The sequence below is a fragment of the Bubalus bubalis genome, chromosome 5 (assembly GCF_019923935.1).
Source record: "Bubalus bubalis isolate 160015118507 breed Murrah chromosome 5, NDDB_SH_1, whole genome shotgun sequence".
Taxonomy (NCBI): domain Eukaryota; kingdom Metazoa; phylum Chordata; class Mammalia; order Artiodactyla; family Bovidae; genus Bubalus; species Bubalus bubalis.
Genome location: NC_059161.1, coordinates 59,915,677 through 59,941,378, shown reverse-complemented (window position 1 = coordinate 59,941,378; position 25,702 = coordinate 59,915,677). Strand labels below are relative to the sequence as shown.

The window sequence follows — 25,702 nt, the reverse complement described above, 5'->3', positions numbered from 1 at the left end:
TAGGTTTCTTAAGAGGCAGGTCAGGTGGTCTGGTATTCCCATCTCTTGAAGAATTTTCCACAGTTTATTGTGATCCACACAGTCAAAGGCTTTGGCATAATCAATAAAGCAGAACTAGATGTTTTTCTGGAACTCTTTTGCTTTTTCCATGATCCAGCGGATGTTGGCAATTTGATCTCTGGTTCCTCTGCCTTTTCTAAAACCAGCTTGAACATCAGGAAGTTCACGGTTCACATATTGCTGCAGCCTGGCTTGTAGAATTTTGAGCATTACTTTACTAGCGTGTGAGATGAGTGCAATTGTGTGGTAGTTTGAGCATTCTTTGGCATTGCCTTTCTTTGGGATTGGAATGAAAATGGACCTTTTCCAGTCCTGTGGCCACTGCTGAGTTTTCCAAATTTGCTGGCATATTGAGTGCAGCACTTTCACAGCATCATCTTTCAGGATTTGAAATAGCTCAACTGGAATTCCATCACCTCCACTAGCTTTGTTCGTAGTGATCTTTCTAAGGCCCACTTGACTTCACATTCCAGGATGTCTGGCTCTAGGTCAGTGATCACACCATCGTGATTATCTTGGTTGTGAAGATCTTTTTTGTACAGTTCTTCTGTGTATTCTTGCCACCTCTTCTTAATATCTTCTGCTTCTGTTAGGTCCATACCATTTCTGTCCTTTATCAATCCCATCTTTGCATGAAATGTTCCCTTGGTATCTCTAATTTTCTTGAAGAGATCTCTAGTCTTTCCCATTCTGTTGTTTTCCTCTATTTCTTTGCATTGATGGCTGAAGAAGGCTTTCTTATCTCTTCTTGCTATTCTTTGGAACTCTGCATTCAGATGCTTATATCTTTCCTTTTCTCCTTTGCTTTGTGCTTCTCTTCTTTTCACAGCTATTTGTAAGGCCTCCCCAGACAGCCATTTTGCCTTTGTGCATTTCTTTTCCATGGGGACGGTCTTGATCCCTGTCTCCTGTACAATGTCATGAACCTCATTCCATAGTTCATCAGGCACTCTATGTATCAGATCTAGGCCCTTAAATCTATTTCTCACTTCCACTGTATAATCATAAGGGATTTGATTTAGGTCAAACCTGAATGGTCTAGTGGTTTTCCCTACTTTCTTCAATTTCAGTCTGAATTTGGCAATAAGGAGTTCATGACCTGAGCCACAGTCAGCTCCTGGTCTTGTTTTTGTTGACTGTATAGAGCTTCTCCATCTTTGGCTGCAAAGAATATAATCAATCTGATTTCGGTGTTGACCATCTGGTAATGTCCATGTGTAGAGTCTTCTCTTGTGTTGTTGGAAGAGGGTGTTTGTTATGACCAGTGCATTTTCTTGGCAAAACTCTATTAGTCTTTGCCCTGCTTCATTCCGTATTCCAAGGCCAAATTTGCCTGTTACGCCAGGTGTTTCTTGACTTCCTACTTTTGCATTCCAGTCCCCTATAATGAAAAGGACATGCTTTTTGGGTATTAGTTCTAAAAGGTCTTGTAGGTCTTCATAGAACTGTTCAACTTCAGCTTCTTCAGCATTGCTGGTTGGGGCATAGACTTGGATTACTGTGATATTGAATGGTTTGCCTTGGAAACGAACAGAGATCATTCTGTCATTTTTGAGATTGCATCCAAGTACTGCATTTCGTACTCTTTTGTTGACCATGATGGCCACTCCATTTCTTCTGAGGGATTCCTGCCCGCAGTAGTAGATATAATGCTCATCTGAATTACATTCGCCCATTGCAGTCCATTTTAGTTCACTGATTCCTAGAATGTAGACATTCACTCTTGCCATCTCCTGTTTGACTACTTCCAATTTGCCTTGATTCATGGACCTGACATTCCAGGTTCCTATGTAATATTGCTCTTTACAGCATCAGACCTTGCTTCTATCACCAGTCACATCCACAGCTGGGTATTCTTTTTGCTTTGGCTCCATCCGTTCATTCTTTCTGGAGTTATTTCTCCACTGATCTCCAGTAGCATATTGGGCACCTACTAACCTGGGGAGTTCCTCTTTCAGTATCCTATCATTTTGCCTTTTCATACTGTTCTTGGGGTTCTCAAGGCAAGAATACTGAAGTGGTTTGCCATTCCCTTCTCCAGTGGACCACATTCTGTCAGATCTCTCCACCATAACCCGCCCGTCTTGGGTTGCCCCATGGGCATGGCTTAGTTTCATTGAGTTAGACAAGGCTATGGTCCTAGTGTGATTAGATTGACTAGTTTTCTGTGAGTATGGTTTCAGTGTGTCTGCCCTCCAATGCCCTCTTGCAACACCTACCGTCTTACTTAGGTTTCTCTTACCTTGGGCGTGGGGTATCTCTTCACGGCTGCCCGGCAAAGCGCAGCCGCTGCTCCTTACCTTGGACGAGGGGTGTCTCCTCACCACCACCCTTCCTGACCTTCAACATGGGATAGCTCCTCTAGACCCTCCTGTGCCCACGCAGCCACCGCTCCTTGGACGTGGGGTTGTTTTATGTGCAGGTAGTCACAAAAGATCTCTTTGAACAGGGATGTGATGAAAGGGAGGAATGAACCATGAGGATACAGAGACAAAGCCGTTGAGGTGGAGGCATCTCTAAGTATAAAGACTGAGAAGTAACATGTTCAGTAAACAGAGGTTTTGCTAGAGACAATTCATTGAGGGGAAATGCAGAAGAGAAATTGTGTCACCAAAGGAGTTAAATCCACCATTTTAAAGGTCAAGGTAAAACATGTAGACTGTGAGCTCTATGCAGACAGGGGCCCATGCCATTGTATTGTTCAGAACTTCTCCAGGCTGTCATCTACAACTCTTTAAAATTATGTATTTGACTCACAGGCTTAGAGAATGAACTTATGGTTACAGGAAGGAATAGTTAGGGCGTTTGGTATGGACATGTACACACTGCTATACTAAAATGGATAATGAACAAGGTCCTCCTGTACAGGGGACTCTGCTCAATGTTATGTGGCAGCCTGAAAGGGAGGGAAATTTGGTGGAGAATGGATACATGTATATGTGTGGCTGAGTCACTTTGCTGTGCATGTGAAACTATCACAACATTGTTATTTGGCTGTTGTTGTTTAGTCACTAAATCATGTCCAGCTCTTTGTGACCTGATGGACTGTAGCACGCCAGGCTTCCCTGTCCTTCACTATCTCCCAGAGTTTGCTCAAACTTAGTCCATTGAGTCTGTAATGCTGTCCAACCATCTCATCCTCTGTCACTCCCTTCTCCTCCTGCCCTCAATCTTTCCCAGCATTAGGATCTTTTCCAAAAAGTCAGCTCTTTGCATCAGCTAGCCAAAATATTGGAACTTCATCTTCAGCATCAGTCCTTCCAATGAATATTCAGGGTTGATTTCCTTTAGGATTAACTGGCTTAATCTCCTTGCTGTCCAAGGGACTCTCAAGAGTCTTCTGCAGCACCACAGTTAGAAAGCATCAATTCTTCAGTGCTCGGTCTTCTTTATGGTCCAGTTCTCACATCCATGGGCTTCCCTGGTGGCTCAGATGGTAAAGAATCTGTCTGCAATGCAGAAGACTGGGTTTGATCCCTGGGTTGAAAAGATCCTCTGGAGTAGGGAATGGCTACCCACTCCAGTATTCTTGCCTGGAGAATTCCATGGACAGAGGAGCCTGTCAGGCTACAGCCCATGGGATCACAAAGAGTCAGACACAACTGAGTGACTAATATTTTCACATTTTTTTCCTCACATCTGTACATGACTACAAGAAAAACCATAGCTTTGACTGTATGGATCTTGGTTGGCAAAGTGATATCTCTGCTTTTTAATGCACTGTCTAGGCTTGTCATAGCTTTCCTTCCAAGGAGCTAGCATCTTTTAATTTCATGGCTGCAGTCACCATATGCAGTGATTTTGGAGCCCAAGAAAATAAAATCTGTCCCTGTTTCCACTTTTTATCCACTTTTTGCCATGAGGTGATGGCACTGGATGCCATGATCTTAGTTTTATGACTGTTGAGTTCTAAGCCAGCTTTTTCACTCTTCTCTTTCACCTTCATCAAGGGGCCCTTTAGTTCCTCTTTGCTTCCGGCCATTATAATGATACCATCTGCATATCTGAGGTTGTTGATATTTCTCCTGGCAATCTTGATTCCAGCTTGTGATGCTTCCAGCCCGGCATTTCACCTGATGTACTCTGCATATAAGTTAAATAGGGTGACAATATACTGCCTTGTCATACTTCTTTCCCAGTTTAGAACCAGTCAGATGTTCAGTGTTCGGTTCTAACTGTTGCTTCTTGACCTGCACAGGAGACAGGTAAGGTGGTCTGGTATTCCCATCTTGTTAAGAATAATTTTCCAGTTTGTTGTGATCCATGCAGTCTTAAAAACTTAAAAAACAAAACAAAACTATGTGCTTAAGAAAGCTTCACGTATCTGGCTTTCAACTAATAAAAATTAACTGCTAATTTTTTGTGTGTGTGTGTGGATGTGATGGGAGGTTTGCTGTGCAGTTAGATGATATCTATCTAGCAATTTAATATAATATAAATTATAACAAAATACTGTAAATCAGTTAAGACCTATTTGGTAATTGTTGATTTTTTTCCTCCTAGGATTTCCAAACTGTATTGCCATCATTTGATCTCTTCTCAAAGTACGGAAAAATGTATTCAAAAGCTGGACAAATTGTGTAAAGGTATGCATTTTTGCTAAAAGGTACTTCAAAAACTAGTATAATAAATAATATAAAAAATCAAATGAGATTGACTTAACTATGAAGCATTTTAAAAACCACGCTACTATAATTTATGAAATACAGCTCCATATATTTCTTTCATTCTAGTCTAATGGTTTTCAACATTTGAAAATCATGGATTTTGTATTTCAAATCTCCTCAAAATAAACTCAAAGTAGAACTAATACCTGAAGTACCTTCCCCTTTAAATTAATTAAAACAGTAGATAAATAGTTTTACATAATATAATGAGAAAGTATTGATGGTACCCACAATCTAAAATATTTATCATTACTGTATGGTACAGTATTGTTTAAAATACTATATTCAATATGTGTTATTTAAATTGCGAGGTACCTTTAGGGAATTCCAAGTAAATAGCATCTTGGGTCTCTGATGAGCAAAGTTTGCAGACTAGAGAACAGAGATCACCACATAAAATTCAAGATCACAAAATAAACTCCTAATGAATACTGCATTTAATTAATCTAAGGTGTTTTAGAGTACAGAAGTGATTACAATCGAAGGAAGCCTAATCAGAGGTTTTCTGACATTTTCAGCCAAAGTTAAGGGAGATATTGGATGAAGACAGAATAGAGCACTACAGTTGAAGCAAAGAGACAGGAATGTGGAATCAGGCTAGTTAATTCCCCAGGGTCCTCCCACACCAAGAACAGCTGGGGAAGGCTGTGGTCTGTTGGAAAGAACACAAAATAGATACAAGCAACTATGTTCCTCAGATTTAGTTAGTGTTTCCTCTCTCCCATTTATAACTGGATGCTTCAACAGGAAGTCAATAGTTAAATGCAGAGAGCAATAACCACTCTATGACTCCTCCAAAGGAATACACTAGAGGAAATATGAAATATTCTGAGCTAATAGAAAAACATACATATAATGCCAAGTGGGATTACAGTTTCAAGGTTTATAAAGTATCATTACTCATTGGAGTATTTGTCTAGTATTCATGTTTCACAGCATGAAGTAGCCTGAATAAAATTTTTCATATTTGTATGACTTCAGGTTTTAAATCAAAGATGTATCCTGTTCATAGTGGCAAGGTTGGAAACAACTTGAATATTCACTAGTATGTGAGTGAAGTTGCTCAGTCATGTCCGACTCTTTGTGACCCCATGGACTGTGGCCTACCAGGCTCCTCTGTTCATGGAATTCTCCAGGCCAGAATACTGGAGTGGGTAGCCATTCCCTTTTCCAGGGCATCTTCCCAACCCAGGGATCAAACCCAAGTCTCCTGTATTACAGGCAAATTCTTTACTATCTGAGCCACCAGGGAAGCATTTACTAGTATAAAGTTAAATGATAGACACATAAAATGTAATACTGTGACAATGTTAAATATGTTAACATAGATCTTTCTCTATTAATTTGAAAAAATGCCTACAATATATTTTTAAGAAAAGAAAGCTGGATTCAAAGATAATTGTGTAGTCTGATTTCATTAAATATATATATGTGCATGCATGTATGTGTACACATACACACATATATATATATAATGTATATGTATATATATAAAACACACTTGCCTGTGCTTATTTATATATTACATATGTATGTATGCATTTGTGTAAGGCAAAACTGTTAATGGTAGTTATCTCTTGATAGTGAGATTAGGGGTAGCTTTTAGGGGGATATTTCTTTATGATCTCATTTTTTGAAATTTTTATCTAGTCAGACAGGAGCAAATTGTAAAACAAAACACTCCAGAAGGAACTACTTGCTATTCCCTACCAATTACAAAGATATCTTGACTTTATTCTACTCAATCATAATAATTTAGAGGCAATTATTTTTTTTTTCTGAAGACAAAATAATGGCTTGCTAAATTATTTATTGGACAAGGATGAGCAACAAATGTTTCTCATTCCTTTTAATTAAAAAGAGTGCACAATGCACAAACATGTGAGAGACATTTTTAAAAACTGTTCATTCACTCTTCTCTGGGATTTTTAACTATTTTGTGAATTGAAAATAATACCAAAATGTCATCTCCTCCTCTTAGAAAGGAAATTAATATCTAGCATTTAATTTTGGTAAGTGATGGGTAGCAGCCTTAGCCGATGCTCTTCTATTAAGATTTCATTTCACCAAATACAACAAAGTGCTTCTGCTCTTTGTAAAGAAGGCTGAGTTGGGAATACTTGTCCCGAAGTGTTGAATAAAGATGCCTTGGTAATTTTGAGAGCTGTCTATTTGATTGCTTCAGCTTCAAGGTAGTTCATCACTTTGCTACAATTCACCCAACATTGTCTCATCTCATACACCCGTATTACACTTTCCCATCAGTCCGATTAGAAGTACCGATGCCTTTATCAGATTCATCTCCCTTCCTTTTAGCATGTCTGAGTTTAGGATAAGCAGAGCCAACACCTAACCGTTATGATTAATGCAGTAAGACTTCAGCCTCTGAAATTGCTCAGAGTGAGGTTAGATTTTAAGCACACATATATTACATGTATATTTTAAAATCTACTCCCTGATTAGCATGATTCCATTTAATTTCTTTAATTTTTCTGTGTGACCACTTACTTTTGGAAACTTTGATAGTTTCCAAAAGGCACCTTTGTCTAAATCAGAAGGTGCTGTATCCCATCAGCTCACTCCACCATCTTTTAAGCTCCATTCATCTTTCCAGGTGGAAGCGTCTCTTTAAAGGCTAGAATGGAGAAAAATTAGCAGCATAAGATGAACTCATTGGTTAGTCCAACATCAGTGTGAGTTTTCTGGCATGATGAGCTTTTCACTTTTCTCATGTCTTTTTTTGTGATGGGCTTTGGCCCAGGCTATCATTCTGCTAAAAAGTGCAATTGTGAGGCCATATGAGATGCATTTTAATGGAATTATTTGTTAGTGTGAAAAGCAGTGTACTTGGTTCCTCTTTTCATAAGAATTTGGCATGGGCTTGACTCAAATCACTAAGAAAAAGAAGTTTAGTTAGTACCTGAATTGGGAAAAGGGTGAAATCCCATTTTTTTTTCCCCCAAAGGAAATAAGGTCTCAGCAGCTGTGTAAGGAAAAAGGATGATACATGAGGGGAGAGTAAGAATCAGCTATAGAAGCTACCCAACTCTTAGCGACCCCATGGACTGCAGCCTACCAGGCTCCTCCATCCGTGGGATTTTCCAGGCAAGAGTACTGGAGTGGGGTGCCATTGCCTTCTCCAACTCTAAGTGAGGAATATTTAAATAGAGAATTTGAGAACTCCTGTTATTTTTATTCTTTCAATTTTGCTGTTTTGATTTTAGACAACAAGACAAAATGTAAAAATGAGATTATGGTGTGAAGTGTGTTGAATAGAAGACCCCACTGCATGGAATCCTGGATTCTACTTTGATGGCACCTGAATAACCTTGACTCAAATCTCTCAGCCTCTGAAGTGTTTCCCATTCTCTCTCTCTCTCTCTGTTCTCTCCCCTCCCCTTAATTGGAACCATCTCTGGTTCGTTCAAAACTCTCCAAGTCTAAAAGGAAAATACAAATGAGGATCCTACAGAAAATACACTTAAACCACAATTATGATGATTGAATAAATGTAATATTTTACAGCTGACTACTCATGAATTAACTCCAGTGAGAAAAAAAAAAATATATATATATATATATATAGTGTAGTGGGTCTTTTACCTCTGAGAATGTCTGTCACAACCATAACCCCTGGTGACCAAAAGTACCATAAATGGTTCCACTGAAATGGCCTGACACCGTTGCCCTAGGCACAAGTGGTGAGCCAGTGTTGGGAGCCCAAGAAAAAGGGCAGCTAGCATGAAGAGTGAGTGATAAATGGTTTGAAGAATGAGTGGTTTAAAGTAGTTTGGTATGAAGGCTGTGCTCTGAGGGAAACAGTGATTTGTCAGCCCACTTAGAACCCTCCTGGGATGTTGAACTTGAGACACATAGACATAGACCAGTGAGCATGGAGCAGACATGTAGACACCCTCAGATACAAAAGACATCTGCAGTTCTTTGCTGAACAGGGAGCATCTGCTTGTGAGCGTCTATCCAGCTCATTGTCTTCACTTAGTAAGTGACTTCTGATTGAAAAACAAGTATCTGACTCATTCGATTATGAAATTTTAAAGTATTCCTCCTAGCCCTTTGAATCTTTAATAACAATTAACAATCTGCTAGGTATTTTGGAGATCCTGGGCCAATATTTGTTAATTCTGACCTTAGCATGAACTTGTAAGACAATTGCTAGAATTAGAACAAGTCTGAACATAGCCTACTTCAAAGTTACATGACAAGTCTTATGATTCAGTCTGTAACGTTGCCCTTCTCATTATGGTAGTCTAAGCTAGAAATTTTTAAACTGTTTGGTTTTATGAGGTATTGTGTAAGAGCTTATAATTTGTGAAGTTTTATATGAAGAGGATTAAGAAGCAAAGACATCACTTTGCCAACAAAGGTCCATATAGTCAAAGCTATGGTTTTTCCAGTAGTCGTGTATGGATGTGAGAGTTGGATGTAAAGAAGGCTGAGTGCCAAGGAATTGATGCTTTCAGATTGTGCTGGAGATGACTCTTGAGAGTCCCTTGGACACCAAGAAGAGCAAACCAGTCCATCCTAAAGGAAATCAGTCCTGAATATTCATTGGAAGGATTCATGCTGAAGCTGAAGCTCCAGTACTTTGGCCACCTGATGTGAAGAACTGACTCACTGGGAAAGACCTTGATGCTGGGAAAGATTGAAGGCAAAAGAAGGAAGTGGCAGAGGATGACATGGTTAGGTAGCATCAGTGACTCAATGGACACGAATCTGAACAACTCTGGGGGATAATGAAGGACAGGGAAACCTGGCATGCTGTAGTCCATAGGGCTGCAAAGAGTCAGGCATGACTTAGCAACCAAACAACAGCAACATCTGAAAAAGATTCATTTAAAAAAAAAAAAAAACATTGTCAATCCTTTTCTTTTAAAAAACAGTTACCATTCATTTAGAGCCAAATTTGGTAAATATGTTGGGAATTATAATAAGTGCTGCTGCTGCTCCTAAGTCGCCTCAGTCGTGTCCGACTCTGTGCAACCCCATAGACGGCAGTCCACCAGGGTCCACCATCCCTGGGATTCTCCAGGCAAGATCACTGGAGTGGGTTGCCATTTCCTTCTCCAATGCATGAAAGTGAAAAGTGTAAGTGAAGTCACTCAGTGATGCCCGACTCTTAGCGACCCCATGGACTGCAGCCTACCAGGCTCATCCGTCCTTGGGATTTTCCAGGCAAGAGTACTGGAGTGGGGTGCCATTGCCTTCTCCGATAATAAGTGCAGGTTTGTAGAAAACTCAAATAAGTAATAATAACAAACTTTTAAAAATAAGACATTTATTGCAAGGAGAGGTTTGCTACATTTGGGGGTAGGGGAATAGAAGTAGAATAGAAAAATATGTTATTGGATGTTATGAATTATTTTATGCTGTGAAGTGTAAGAAGTTGAGTAGAAGTAGCTAGATTCAGAACAGATCAGAGTCCTTCGAAACTTTATGCATTGAGTCTGTGCGTGCATGTATGCTAAGTTGCTTCATCGTGTCTGACTGTTCGCGGCCCCATTGACTGTAGCCTGTCAGGTTCCTCTGTCCATGGGATTCCCCAGGCAAGAATACTGGTGTGGGTTGCCGTGCCCTCCTCCAGGGGAGCTTCCTGACCCAGGGTCACGTCTCTAATGTCTCCTGCACGGGCAGGGAGGTTCTTTACCACTAGCGCCACCTGGGAAGTCTGCATTGAATTTGTACCAGATAACAAAATGGATGATTCAACTATCAAATTTCATTTACTCTAGAAGCGACTGATGAAAGAAAAAAACAGGGTGTTATTGGTAAGTGGGGAGTATATAACTTGGCCTCTTGCTGTGATGGTTTCTAACTTTACTAAGCCTAGTTTCACTCTACCCCGATTATTTTTTTTTCTTTTTTTTATAGGATTTATTACTTTATTGTAATGGAATCAATAATTCCTGTTCTTTTCTAATGATAATCTTAAGAGACTGGAATCTTACTACAATTGTGCTACTTGTACTCACAATATTCAGGGAATCCATTCTTTTAAAATAACTTTAAGCATTATATTATGAGCTATTGCATAGCCTTAGTGCTCCAAAGTTACCTGTCCTGGAAACTCAGAAGCAAAACTGTGGGTAATAAAAAATTGTGAATTGCCTGCTCCAGTCTGCAAGTTTCACATGTAGTGAATTACCTTCCTCTCTATCCTCTCTCTCGCGTGCGCATTATAACACTACACCCAAGAAAAAGAATTCCTGCTGTTGACATTCTTGAGAACTGCAAAGTATTTCATGATTCAGAATGCCAGTTTTATCTGTCTCACTGATACCCAAACTCTTGAATGATTTAAGTGCTCTGTAGCCAATCTGTGTAATATATTCATTTTTCATCATCCCGCACCCCTGCCTACCTCATACATACATTTCTGATAACTATGGAGGTATCCAGATGAACCAAATATGACTTCACATTGAAGAGAAAGAAGAATGAGATATGGCATCTTATTAAAGAATATAACTGGGGGAAGCAGTCTGTTTCTTCTGAGAAACTATTTAACTATCAATTCATCAACTTATATATACTTTCTTTCCTACATTCCCTATATGAGCTACTCAAGGAAATTAGCAAGACCTAGTGTTTGATTAAAACTGGTGATAATTCCATCACCCATCTTATTCACCAAAATGAACTTTGTATGAATATTGACCATTAACACATCAAGAGCACTGTGGATGTTCAAAGGCATATACCTTGAGAACATTCAGAATGGGATGAAGTTCTATCCTAGTCTTAGAGCAGACAAAAAATACATCATCACCTGTATTAGTTTGCTCAGGTAGCCATAACAGAATAGCACAGACTGCCTGGCTTCAACAACAGAAATGTAACTTCTCATAGTACTGGAGGCAGGAAGTTCAAGATAAAAGTGTCAGCATGGTTTATTTCTGGTAGGCATCTCTTCCTGGCTTGCAGACTGCTCTCTTACTGTATCTTTGCATGGCCTTTCCCGTCTGTACATGCACACACCAAATCTCTTCCTCTTCCAATAAGAACACCAGTCCTTATTGGTTTAGGGCTGCATCTTTAAGACCTCATTTAAACTTAATTACCTGCTTAAAGTTTCTTTCTTTAAATGCATTCACGTTAAGGATAGGGCTTCAGCATATGAATTGGAGGGGGTAGAAGTCACATTCAGTCCGTAACATCATCCCAAAGATGGAAACCTATCTTCAACTTTATCACACTGTAGATTAAGGCGATTGGCACTTCCATTAACCGTTGTCCAGAAGCCAAAGTAAATCTTTTTTTAAAGAGCATCTGGAGTCACTACATGTTTCATAAGCAATGAATATATGCAATGAAAAACAAATGAACAAGATAAAACCTAGGAGGGGGAAAAGCCTTAATGAAATGGAGATATTATCTACTTGATAAAGAGTCCAAAATTCTGGTTGTAAAGATGCTGACCAATCTCAGGGAAAGAGTGAATGAACTTGGAGGGAACTTCAACAAAGGGATAGAAAGGCTAACAAATATCACATGAAAGTCACAAAACTAAAGAATATAATAGCTGAACTGAAAAATACTAGAGGAATTCAACAGCAGCCCAGAGGAAGCAGAAAAAGAATGAGTGACCTGGAAGTCAGTGCAATGGAACTAAACAAACAAAGTAGAAAAAATAAAAAAAATAATTTTAAAAGTGAAGATAACCTAAGGGACCTATGGGACAATATGAAGTGGAACAACTTTCACATTATAGGCGTCTCAGAAGGAGAAGAGAGACAGAAAGAGGCAGAAAACTTATTTGAATAAATAATGGCTGAAAACTTCCCTGACCTTTCTGGAAGAAGATCCAGGAAGCCCAGGGAGTTCAAATAAGATGAGCCCAAAGAGATCTACAACAAGACACATTTATAATGAGACGTTAAAAACAAAGAGTCTTTAAAGCAGCAAGAGAAAACTAACTTGTTCCGTACAAGGGAACCCCTATAAGAGTGGAAGGGGGTGGGAGGCAGACAAACCAAAGCCCTGGAGAGCACCATTCTCTCTGAAGATGGCAGGTACTTCCCTGCCCCACCCATGAGACAAGAGAAGCTGGACATGTTTCCAAGAAAATTCTCTACTCTAGGTGTTGACAAAGATTTCAGTTGTCAAAACACTGTGAAAATCGTACAAAGTGCAACTGGACCTGGGTTCTTCCCTTTGTTGGCAGTTTGGGCAACTCTAATGGCTGTTGCAGGTTGGCTCTGTCTCTCAGCTCTGCATGATCTTGGCGTTGTTTCTTAACCTCTCTAAACCTCAGTTTTCTCATCTATAAGAACTAGAAGAATAAGACTTTCCTCTCAGGGTTATTAAGAGGACTGATTACATGTTAAAATCACTGAAGACTATGCCTCTAATTCAGCAAGTGTCTCAATAAATAATCATTGTTATGTTTATTGCCAGAGTACTCCCTGAGGATAACTGAAAAGAAAAAAGGGTGGCAGCTTGAAACAAGGACACACAGCTACTGCTTTCCATGCCCATATTTTCCTGTCATCCCTTTCTCCTCTCCCTCTAACTGACTTCCCATCTTAAATCTTCTCCTGCTCTCACCCTGCGAAAGGCTCAGCAGTCACCACCAGTTGCTTAGAATGAAAATGGGAGTGGAGCAGCTGGAAGATCTATTTCTATTTCTGTTACACAACGTTGAGTCTCCAATCTCATTTTTTTTTTCCTCATAGAAACACTATGAAACTTGTTTCTAAAATTTTGTTCCCATTTTAGAGAAATTGGGATGTGTGTTGGATTGGATTTTTTGGACTAGCCCTGGACATCTAACCACAATAAATAATGTAGAGTTATTTTCAGGGGTAGGTGCATTCACAAGTTCAAAAACAATTTGGTACATACCTGTCTTTTGACATGGGACTTCTTGTGCCACATTATTAAGACTTAAATTTCATACATATACAAAATGTTCAGGGTAATCTTGTAAAGTGAAAACCCATATGTAATTGCATTTTCATTTTAGCTTTCATTACTCAAGCTACAAACACACATAAGAAATAGAGCATTTTACATTCAAAAATCCCCGATCCTATATTTTGATAATATTCAACTGCAAAAATAAGAAAAATAAGAGACAAGCCTTGACAGAGAGATGTAAACCTTAAAGGTAAATGAGAAAGTAAATAACAATCACCTATATAATAAAACATTTATTTTACTAAATTTCAACCATCTACAGTTGATTTCAGGTATTCAAGATGTGTTTGAATGTACTTATCTATCTGGCTGTTTGACTCAATATTTACATTGAAAATCAGTGATGTTTAATAATTAAGCATCATTTGCATGGTGTAGTCCAAATGTTCAAATTATTCTAATTAATATTTCCAAAGCCATAAGGGTAGGATTTGTTATCCCCATATTCAGATGAAATTAAGCCAGAACAGGTAACTAAACAAATGTCATATGGAAAATAGCAAAATTGGGATTGGACTGAGGCCTAGTACAGGTCATCAGCTCAGGCTCTTCGCTGTTATTTTGGAACGGCACCCCTGGTGGTGGTTGCTAACAGTCCTCCAGAGACCATGCGTTTGTTTCTTTCGCAGGAAACAGCATCCTGGAACCCAGAGCATATATCAATCTTCTCCTTCCTTTTAGTGAACAGTTCCATTCTTACGCGCAGATCAAGGTGGTCATGGTGATCTCTTTTGCTGTACTTTTTAAGGTTCAGCAAAACAAGCCCATTTCCTTGTGCCTACTGTTATGAAGGAAGCAAGTGTTGTGTTTTTGTTTTGTTTTTTCATTGCAGTGAGTGACTTCATTTTATAAGGCAGGGCAAAAGCAAGACAGCAAGAAAAGGAACATGAAATCTCATTTTGGGAATAAAGAAAACAATCATTTCAAACAGTCCCTAATTATGTGTAAGTACATGTGTGTAGAATAAAAATGTAGAATGCAATTAAAACACTTGAAGTATCTTGACAAAAATTACACATGGGAATTCTATGGTCCCACATCTTTACTGCCATTCTCTCTCAAGTCACTGGCTTATTGTACCAGAATATCCTCCCTTTAAAGAAAAATAAGCAGAAATAAAGAGACCAACTCAGCACCAAGAAGAGGAAAAAAAGTGAGAATAACATATTGGGAACAGAAACTGCAGTCTAACTAGTGCCTTCCCACCTTCATTACCATCCTTCCAAATAAATCTCCCTGCTCCTCTTGAGCTGGCAAATAAAAAAATCAACCCACAAGATATATGTGCGTGCTTCTCCTGATGAGCATCACCATCCATCTACAGTACGTCCCACACGCCAGTTTGAAGATGGGCTAGAGGGAGAATTAAAGACTTCAGAAAGTCCACAGCATAATCAAGAAGGGTTTTTTCTTCTGACTACACAGCTTTCATCTCTGTCTTGTGTGATTTTCTCCCCATCTCCTTCACTCTGTGGCAAAGACCCTGATTGCTGATGGGACATTAACTGATCATATAGTTAACCTTCCAGGGCAACCAATTGGTTTCAAATCTATGGTACCAGGGCCTTTGATAAGTTGCATTTTTGGCAAGGACTGTTAATTCAGGTATATCCACATTTACACATTAGAATCTTTTTTTAAAGATTTTTTTTTTTAATGTGGACCATTTTAAAAGTCTTTATTGAATTTGTTACAATATTGCTTCTGTTTTATATTCTGTTTTTTATTGCTGTTGTTTGGCTTTGAGGTATGTGGCATCCTAGCTCCTTGACAAGAGATTGAGCCCACAACCCCTATATTAGAAGGTGAAGTGTTAACCACTGGACCATGAGGGAAGTACCAGAATCTTGAATTGTGAGATTTTAAAAGATGTCCAGTTTCAATGTATTTTTTTAATTAAAAAAATATTTTAAAATACTATGACAGGGTGCAGACATTGCCTCAAATTGGAATGAAATTTCAGTGGAAGAACTAAACATATTTACCTGAAATTGTTAGATATTTTTATTTATTTTTAGTTCAATACAAGTAACCCTGCTCTTGAAGGTGATTTTTTTCATTGCTTGAGGTTTGATGGCCTGTGGTAAATTTCCTAAAAAATTATTGATTTTTTTAGGAAATCTTCTTAGGAAAACTTCTCACACCTGCTGGGATTGTTTATAAGATATACATATCCCTGCTTGAGTATTCCAAAGTCTTGAGAATAACTCTGCCTCTCAGGAGAGTATGTTCCATTCGAGGCTTTTTAAATTATGTAAGATTTCTTTGTTATCTGAAGACTAAGACTTCATGTATTGCTACTAATTCAGTGCTTTAGAATGAATTGAGTTTCTTGTTCATATGCTGTCCTTCAGGCGTTTGGAAAAGATACCATGACTCACCTGAGATTTCTTTTCTCCTTAAATGTCCGTAGGTTCCAGAACTTCATCCTCAGTTTGTCTTTACTATTCCCTCTCCATGGCAGACGTCGCTAATCACAATCTTCATTTCTACTGACCAGAGTTCAGAATCCTTCTCCACAGGGCTCCCCATGCAGCCACTGTTCCATTTGAATTGGAATGTGCTGTGTGCTATGTGCTGTGCTGAGTTGCTTCTACTGTGCCCAACTCTTTGCGAACCCCTGGACTGAGGAGATCCCAGGCTCCTCTGTCCATGGGGTTATCCCAGCGAGAATACTGGAGTGGGTTGCCATTTCCTCCTCCAGGGGATCTTCTTGACCCAGGGATTGACCTCGTGTCTCCTGCATTGGCAGGCAGAATCTTTACCACTGAATAACCTGGGACGCCTTTGGAATGTGAATTGAACCATGAATTTAACCCTATTTGTTATTGTTGGGATCTTGGTTTCAATATGATAAAATTCAGTGAAGATGAAGGTGGAGAGTGGATTAAAGCTCTTTATTAATTTGAACACGCTCTAGTTTGGGTACTGGTCCAAGGTTGATGTCAGTGTTTCCTTCGAATTAAATTAAGGAATTACACAGGATGTCAACCATGCCCTTGATGATGCAGATTCCATTAAAAATAACTGTTTCTGAGCAGATCATTGGAAGCAAAATACCCACGTTTGGCAAGAATCTCGGTGCTAGATTATTGAGAGAAGAAGGCAGTAAAAGTGAATGACTGAGTAGTATCTGTAAACATTATGTCAGAACTTTTGTTTGGCTTGGTTTAAGAAAGGATTAATTAGTTTCTATTCATTTTTATTCAAGTCCATATATTTCACAGCTTGTGTCAAACACCCACAGTCCAGAATATCCTCCCTTGACAGCTATATATGCTTTCTGTTCACAGCAGGTTTCATTTAGGAGAGCTATTTCTTTATGAAATACTGAAAGAAGGTTTTTAGAAGAAGATATTGCTTAGAAGCTTAATCTCCTTTTACACTCATCGTCACCTTCTGCCAAGAGAACTGGAGAATGTTCTCTCTTTGTTGCATGAGATCATGCTCATCTACTGCCAAACTTCAGAGAGGCCACCCAGACTACATATTTCTCCATCTGTCAGCACCAGGAAGCCTTTGCAATTTATGGATGGATAATTATCAATACAAGTTTGTGGCTCTTTCTCTGGGTGCAAGTTTCTGGGAAGAAGTTAGGGTGTGAAAATAGAGGGCCTATCTGTGATAAATCTGTGTTAAACTTGTTAGGTTTTATTTTTTAAAATACTCAGGTTGCCTTCAAACAATAACAAAGCGCTCAATTTCTCCCCACTTGGCCTGTATATTCCATATATGCTTGCTGGTAGAACAGACCAAAGAAACATCAAGTATCTCTGCTTATGGCTAGAAATCACTATAACAAGAGTTTGTTAGTTAGAACGATGGCCCAAATGCCTTTGCTTAATAAGAATGGAAGAACTATTACATAAGTAAATCTTCCAGTCGGTCGGGGCGGGTGGAAACTCCAGGGAGATAGTTGGCCTGAAAGAAGGCCTTGGTGGCAAAATGGGTAAGAATTCTTGATAAAGAGTCCAGTTGACTCAAAGAGTGTTGGTACCATGTAAATCTTGCTAAAGGGCCTGGTTTAGGAGGGAAGATTATTAAGTCTGTCATAAATTTACTTTGAAGTGAGTATATGATATTTCAGTGAAAATGTCTGATAGAATGTGAAGTTATGAAGTGGTGGTTCTGGTGAAAAGTCAGGACCAAAACTACAGATTTAGGCATCAATCAGGATATAGATTAAGTCTGAATTACTGACAGGGAATTAGTTCACCAAAGTAGTTAAAAAGGAAGCCTAGGAATAGAGGATAGAAGAGAATGTAAAGGAAAAAAAGTGGAATAATGTAGACTGTCACAGAGGCCTAAGGAAAGAGCATTCAAAGAGACCTTTATCATCACCTTCAAACACTATCCCTGAAGATGATGTCAGATGGTTAGAGAGAAAAAGCTTATTTGAATTGATTTTCTTTATCACTGGTGCTTTCAATTGCTTCCAGTTTCATCCAGTAACCAAACCATTCTAACTGATTTTTGTAATGTGCTTCTGTTCATGGTTATAATTCAGCTGTGCTGTGCTGTGCTTAGTTGCTCAGTCGTGTCCAACTCTGTGATTCCATGGACTGCATGCAGCCCACCAGGCTCCTCTGTCCATGGGGATTCTCCAGGCAAGAATACTGGAGTGGGTTGCCATGCCCTCCTCCAGGACATCTTCCCAACCCAGTGATCGAACCCAGGTCTCCTGCATTGCAGGCAGATTCTTTACCAGTTGAGCTACCAGGGAAGTCCATAATTCAGCTAGGTCGTCATAACGAGGACATGAACTTAGAAGTCCTCTTGACTAAATGTGATGGTTGCATCATCTCTCTTTCATGGCATCTCTGAGCTCCTTAGCTAAGGATAAGAATGGAGTTCTGGTTATGAAATGAAATCCCTTCCTATGATTGTAAAAAGTAAGGTTTAGGACTTTGGGATTATTAACATAGCACCACGATAGACTGAGCTAACTAGCTAAACTTTTGATTCAAGTTGCATTGTACATGCCCAATTGATTCAATGGATCAACAGGTTATTACTTTAAAGAAATCTATATATGTGTGTGTGTGTGTGTGTGTGTGTATAAAGTATATAGTTCCTTTTAACAACTGGTTGTTAGCAAAGAGGAGGACAGAAAAGACAAATATTAATATATGGAATGTGATTTCTTCCAAGTGACTTGCAGAATAATGTAAACCTTTTGCTCATTGGTTATGATGTTGATCCATCTTGTGAAAATTATGCTCCTAATAACACAGAAGACCCAATAAACTCTTCACTTTTCTGTTTTCCATCTTGGCTCTTCAGTCTTGCAGTTGAGTTCCTGTTCATCATGCCAGAGATCAACTAAATTCTCAGAAACAGATGGTGTTCCCTTTACTACCAACTCATCCCTCTGTAGTTCTACAGTTGGCAAGGCCAGATGGAGTCACATCCTGAAATTAAACTTCTCACCAAATTCTTATAAAGTAAGCAGACGTGTTATTAATATGGACTTCTGGACGTGGAACAATACACAGAGATGATTGATTAGAAACGCTAATTAAAGGCAACAAAGTGGAAGGACTGAAGCAGTGAGTTCATTCTGAAAATAAGGAGCGGATTTATATCCCCTATTCTTTGAGTCACAAAACTGAATCAGGAATATATTCTCAGGTGGTTGGCCAAATGACCATTGCTTGCTTGTGGTTTTGCATTTATTCTCAGACATCTAAAACTGCCAGCAGATAAATCCATCAGAACTCATAGATGATATATTAAGTCTCAGGAATATTTTTTTTACTTGGGTACAGAAAAAATGGAGCAGACTCAAACTTCTCTTAAGTCCACTGGTGTTTCGTTATCCAAAATTCACTTTAAAAAGCAAATCTAATGATATGCTTAGTGTGACAAGGAGCTTAGAGAGGTGATTCACTAGAAGAATTAGGAAAAAAAATATATGCTGTCCCCATGGTACAAACTGTAAAACCAACCCAGAGCAGAACGGAAATATCCAAAGCTACAGGCTGGTTTCATCCGAGTCATTCCAAGTCAAGTCATTATTTAAATACCATTTTTAGTAACTCAAGCTCAGTTACATTTTTTTTTTTTTACATCCTCTTAAGAGAACATTTGAAAACAGTGGTCCACGACAGGGTTCCTTATGTAAATATATAAAATATTAAATATATATATATCTATTTTAAAAAACAAATGAATCAGGAATGAATGCATACAAGAATGAATGAATGGGAAGATGACTTCAAAGGCATGATGTTTACAAACATGCTACTGTTATTCCATGTTTTTGTTCGTTTTGCTAAGTTGTATCTGACTCTTTGTGACCCACGGACTGCCAAGCTCCTCTGTCCATGGGATTCTATAGGCAAGAATACTGGAGTGGGTTGCCGTTCCCTTCTCCAGGGGATCTTCCTAACCCAAGGATTGAACCTGCATCTCCTGCGTCTCCTGCATTGGTACGCAGATTCTTTACCACTGAGCCACCTGAGAAGTCCATGGAGTATTATGATGCAGCCAAATAATAAAGCATGCAGACATGCTATCAGCCTAAGCTAGTATCAGTGCAGGTTACTGCAAGACAGAAAACTAGCTATTACCCTGGGATCTCTAACAATAAACATATTTACTTCAAAATCATTCACAGGAGTAAATTATGGAATATGTCCTAAACCTGGCATTCATTTTTCCTCATTAAATAAGTCTTCCAAAAAGGCTTTAGATCATTTAAAGCATCTGATCAAACAGGCTATCTATTCACATAGCAGTTTATAAGTAAACAATATTTAAACCCATTTAAGGAGATTTCCAAATAACCCAAGGTCTAGAAGAGGTCGTCTGTTTCTGCCTCTCTGGATGTAACTACCTTTCAGCCCCTACGAGTCTCTAAGGCACGAGGTCTTGTAAACTCACTAATATTTAGGATGCTTTGGGGGACATGACCACATCATTCCTGCTGTTTCTTCTTCTTCAAACCTTTATTACAATTGTCAAGGAAATCGGAAGATTTTTCAAATGTCTGATCTCCCTGTCATGTTTTGAGAGGTTGAATTTAGACACCTTTTTTCACCCTGTCTTTGCTCAAAAAGGCCCAGGATGACAGCCCCGCAGAGGCAGAAGATGGAAAAGGGCGCTGAAAGTTCTTTCAGACTTTGGTAAGCAGAGAGTGATTAAAAGGAGAAAGGAGATTGAATGAGATCACTTTCCCAAAGCTTTACATGCTCTCTGATATAATGCTCTCAAAAGAGGCTTGTACAGTGAAGTCATTTTGGCTTTGGTGCTGTGCTTAGTGAAAGCCATGGATTTGAAGGAGCTTTCTGAATAGAGCTCTGTGGTAATACATCAATAAATCTGACCTATCATCGAGAGGAGCATTTTTAATAGCAGGCTTGGCAAGGGAAACAAAATTTGCAGATTACATGGCTACTTTATTTTATAGGAAAAAATAAAAACAATTATGCAATCCCTAATCCCTCTGATATAAGTTACTTTGCAATGACTGGTAGACACCAGAAGGTATTAGTCAGGGTCTAATCAGGATACAAAATCATGTAGCAATTGGAACGTGAGTTTAACATAGAAAAATAGTAACCGTGGTGTAAGATTGGAGTGCCAAGGGTGGGTTAGTCAGCATATTTGCATGTGTGTGTGTGCTCAGTCGCTCAGTTATGTCTGACTCTTTGCAACCCCATGGACTGTAGCCCACCAGATTCCACTGTCCATGGGGTTCTCTAGGCAAGAATACTGGAGTGAGTTGCCATTTCCTCCTCCAAGGGATCTTCCTGAGCCAGGGATCAAACCCGTGTCTCCTGTGACTCCTGCATTGCAAGGCGGATTCTTTACCACTGAGCCACCTGGGAAGCCCAGTAAGAAGTACAAAGAACTCTAAAGAATATAGGAATAACAGACAAAAAAGCAGCCACTAGCCCCATGGTTAATACACTAAATCTAAGGAAGAGAAACTGCCTGCTGGGGCTTTTGGAAGATTTGACTCTGGCTCAGCATTTGAAACCAGCAGAAAGTTGCTGTAAGTCTACCCTTTGGGGTGCTGGGGAAAGCTCTTCACAGGAGGTGGCTCTCTGGAGCTGCTCTGACTGCGAAACTGCTGTGGGGTGTGAGGGTTCCTGGCGGTGCTGCTGGCTGCCACACCCTGCAAGACTCAGACACTGGAAAGATTGTGGTGCAAGAGCTGGGTGCTCAGGAAGCTGCCCATACTGCTGAGGCCAAACTGCCCATGCTTCAGGAATCAGATACTGAAGATGCCACCTATACCACAGGGGACTTTCCAGGCGGCTCAAACAGTAAAGAATCTTCCTGCAATGCAGGAGACCCACTGGGTCAGGGATCTTGGGTCAGGAAGATTCTCCTGGAGAAGGGAGTGGCTACCCACTCCAGTATTCTTGCCTGGAAAATCCCGTGGACAGAGGGGCCTGGCGGGCTACCTTCCATGGAGTCGCAGAGTCAAACATGACTGAGCAACTATCATTTCACTTCATACCACAGGGGGCTTCCCAGGTGGTGCTAGTGGTAAAGAATCTGCCTGACAATCCAGGAGACACAAAAGACGTGGGCTTGATCCCTGGGTCTGGAAGGTTCCCTGGAGAAGGGAGTGGCTACCCACTCCAGTATTCTTGCCTGGAAAAGTCCATGGACAGAAGAGCCTGGTGGTCTACAGTCCTGGGGTCACCAAGAGTCAGACATTACTGAGCACAGCACACGCCGACACGTACCATAGGAGTCTGGCACTGAAGGACTTGCATGTGCTGTGGAAGCCTGAGGCTGGAGAAGTCACCCAAGTTGGAGGAGCAGCCCCCACTCTAGGAACCTGCCTATGAAGCCAGGAAGCAAGGCCCTTCCTCCCTACGACTCTCTATTGCCCTCTTCTGACAACACTTAACATCCCATCAAACAGCTGACAAAGGCAGACAGCTTACAGGTTGGGCAAGGAAGTGGGAGCTGAAATGTCACGAAATGATAACTGGCAGAATACATACTTTAATGCAACTCCTATACTTGGGCTAGTGTTCTTTCATCTGTGAAGGGTTCTTCTGATGCTAGTACCTGAATGACTGCTCGGGACCATTACCCTTTACTAGCACCTCCAACCATTTGACAAAGTTCACATCTTTATCACCAGTATAGATAATAGCTTCTATGCAAATACATATATAACTTAATATATGTATGTATGTAACTTAAATACAATGTATGTATATTTATAACATGCTGGTGAATCCATCCAACTCTTCACATTCCTGTCTCTAAATAAAGACACACCCCCTGCCCCGGTTTAAAATTGTCCCTAAATGATCATAGGTCAGTGTCCACATGACACCAGGAACAAGCTTCTAGTTGTCCTTTCCCAGTGGAGTCACAAGGATAGCACTTATTTTTCCCAGTAACGATACGTGGCAGTACGCATTGCCCATCAGGGAAGCTCACTTGAGCCTTGGTGTCCAGGGTCTTTACTGGGGGTCAGTCTCATAGATGTGGCTGACCTCCAGCCTCTCCAGAGGTCAATCAGATAACTGCAGGGCCCAAAATCTCCAACATAAATCAGTGTTTGCTTAGTGATGGTATGTTAGCATATAGCACATCTGCCATCACCCAAAGTCCCCAGGTACACAAGGGCAGTCCCACCAGGCACAATAACCCAAAGGCTTATGGGTTACCTCTCAGGAGTCTGAAAAGACCCAGGACTTTCCTTGAAGTGTGCACAGTGTGGCCAATCCTGAGTAAATCCTTTACTATTTATCATTTGACCTTGATCTTTGCCTCGTTGCCTTCATCTATAAACTAAGGCGAGATGGACCAAGATAATCTAGCTCTAAGGGACCACACTGATTCATTTATTTATTTTTGTTAAGCAACACAGTAATAGAGTAAGTTTTAAAGAGTACTCTCAATACAAAGCAAAGATTTTTTTAAAATGTGTTTCTTACGGTTAAGTGATAGTTCTCTTTATCTTTGCATCAATAAAGACAAATGGCATTTTTGCAAGCCACACTCCCTTCTGGCCCTCCCACTCTGCCTAATATCCCCACCCAAATCTCTGGAAAATGAGTGTCCCTCAAGAGACTGTGACGATTAGTTCAGGCTAATTGCTGCTGGATAAGTAGTGTTTAGCAGCTGTTTAAAACAAGAGGAAAAAGGGAGATGAGTTTGTTTTGCAGCAAAAGGAATTTAAGGACAATTTGCTAACAAAGAAGAACATGAAAAACTAAAAAGGTTAGCAAGGTTTATGGAATCTCCTGGTCTAGGGGAAAAATCAGAAAGTGAATTCCTTTAATTTTCTGGAGAGTTCAAGTTTCAGTTCAGTTCAGTTCAGTCGCTCAGTCTTGTCCGACTCTTTGCGACCCCATGAATCGCAGCATGCCAGGCCTCCCTGTCCATCACCATCTCCTGGAGTTCACTCAAACTCACATCCATCGAGTCAGTGATGCCATCCAGCCATCTCATCCTCTGTCATTCCCTTCTCCTCCTGCCCCCAATCCCTCCCAGCATCAGAGTCTTTTCCAATGAGTCAGCTCTTCACATGAGGTGGCCAAAGTACTGGAGTTTCAGCTTTTACATCATTCCTTCCAAGGAACAGCCAGGGCTGATCTCCTTTAGAATGGACTGGCTGGATCTCCTTGCAGTCCAAGGGACTCTCAAGAGTCTTCTCCAACACCACAGTTCAAAAGCATCAATTCTTCAGTGCTCAGCTTTCTTCACAGTCCAACTCTCGCATCCGTACATGACCACTGAAAAGACCATAGCCTTGACTAGATGGACCTTTGTTGGCAAAGTGATGTCTGCTTTTCAATATGCTATCTAGGTTGGTCATAACTTTTCTTCCAAGGAGTAAGTGTCTTTTAATTTCGTGGCTGCAGTCACCATCTGCAGTGATTTTGGAGCCCCCCAAAAATAAAGTCTGACACTGTTTCCACTGTTTCCCCATCTATTTCCCATGAAGTTCAGGTTTAGATCTGAGCTTATGAAGATTTTGGGTTTGTTGTTGTTCTTGTTGTTCTCCTAGGCTCAGAAGCTAAACCACATCCAAAATAAACTCAGCAGATCAGGCTGCAAAAGCAGAATAGAATGTTTCAGTAAACAGACATATTTACAGTGCTTCCCACTTCAGTTTCAGCTGAGGTTGAAGGTGGATTAATTGTGGAGTATTGTATTGAAGTTATTTCGGATAAGAAATGCTAAAACATTAGAGGTATGTTTTGAGCAGGATCGGGTTTCTGTTCCAAGGAAGCCAAAATGAATTTGAAAGCCATGATTGCCGTACCCTCAGAGAAGGAAATTCTCTACTCAAAGAGCAAGGCAGTCAGTACCTGGGTGAGCAGGTAAGTTTGATTCCACATTGTGTGTGTGTTAGTTGCTCAGTCATGACCAACTCTTGGCAACCCTGTGGTCTGTAGCCCACCAGGCTCCTCTGTCCATGGGATTTCCCAGGCAAGAGTACTGGAGTGGGTAGCCATTCCCTTCTCCAGGAGATCTTCCCCACCCAGGGATCAAACCCAGGTCTACCGCATTTGGGGCAGATATTTTTTTACCATCTGAGTTACCAGAAAGCCCTAATTCCACTTTGGGGGAGGCCAATTAACATCCACTACATGCCATCACTTCCAGCTGACTGGTACCCCCTTCACTGGTTTTATAGAGCGGCATCTTTAGGGGGTGTAGGAGGCCGTTATAGGAAATCATTACTCCCAGAGTAGGTGAGGACAGTGTATCAGTAAACTTCATCCTGGAAAGTGGGAGGCAATTCACAGTTTGTATAATTCTAGAATGATCCCATTAAGTTAAGATCTCATCTATTATGAAAATGAGAGAGAGACAATGACACAGAACCTAACCGGGGAAGAACCACTTTGGGCCTAAGCAAAATTAGCATTAAATTCACTAAGATTTTAGCTCCAGACTCAAACACGGATCATGAAAGATGCATAGAGTAAGAAATGGTAAATATATCTTTTTATTAATGTATTGAGAAGTGTTCCCTTTACTTTTTCTTTTTTTTTTTAATGAATTTATTTATGGCTGTGCTGGGTCTTCGTTGCTGCTCGTAGGCTTTT

General features: G+C 40.1%; 1 protein-coding gene across 3 annotated transcripts in view; it reads left to right on the top strand.

Moving 5' to 3' along the window:
• The window catches only part of SPATA17 (spermatogenesis associated 17), a 239,331-nt gene extending 220,033 nt beyond the window's left edge, over positions 1–19,298 (top strand). For 2 of the 3 annotated variants that reach the window (XM_045165758.1, XM_006076186.4), the window contains 2 exons: positions 4,564–4,646; positions 7,952–8,253. In XM_045165758.1, the coding sequence (XP_045021693.1) occupies positions 4,564–4,644 (81 nt within the window). In that variant the 3' untranslated portion in view covers positions 4,645–4,646; positions 7,952–8,253. Of the gene's footprint in view, positions 1–4,563; positions 4,647–7,951; positions 8,254–18,947 lie in introns of those variants that run through there. The other variant, XM_045165757.1, reaches the window with a different exon arrangement.
• The last annotated feature ends 6,404 nt before the right edge of the window (positions 19,299–25,702 follow it).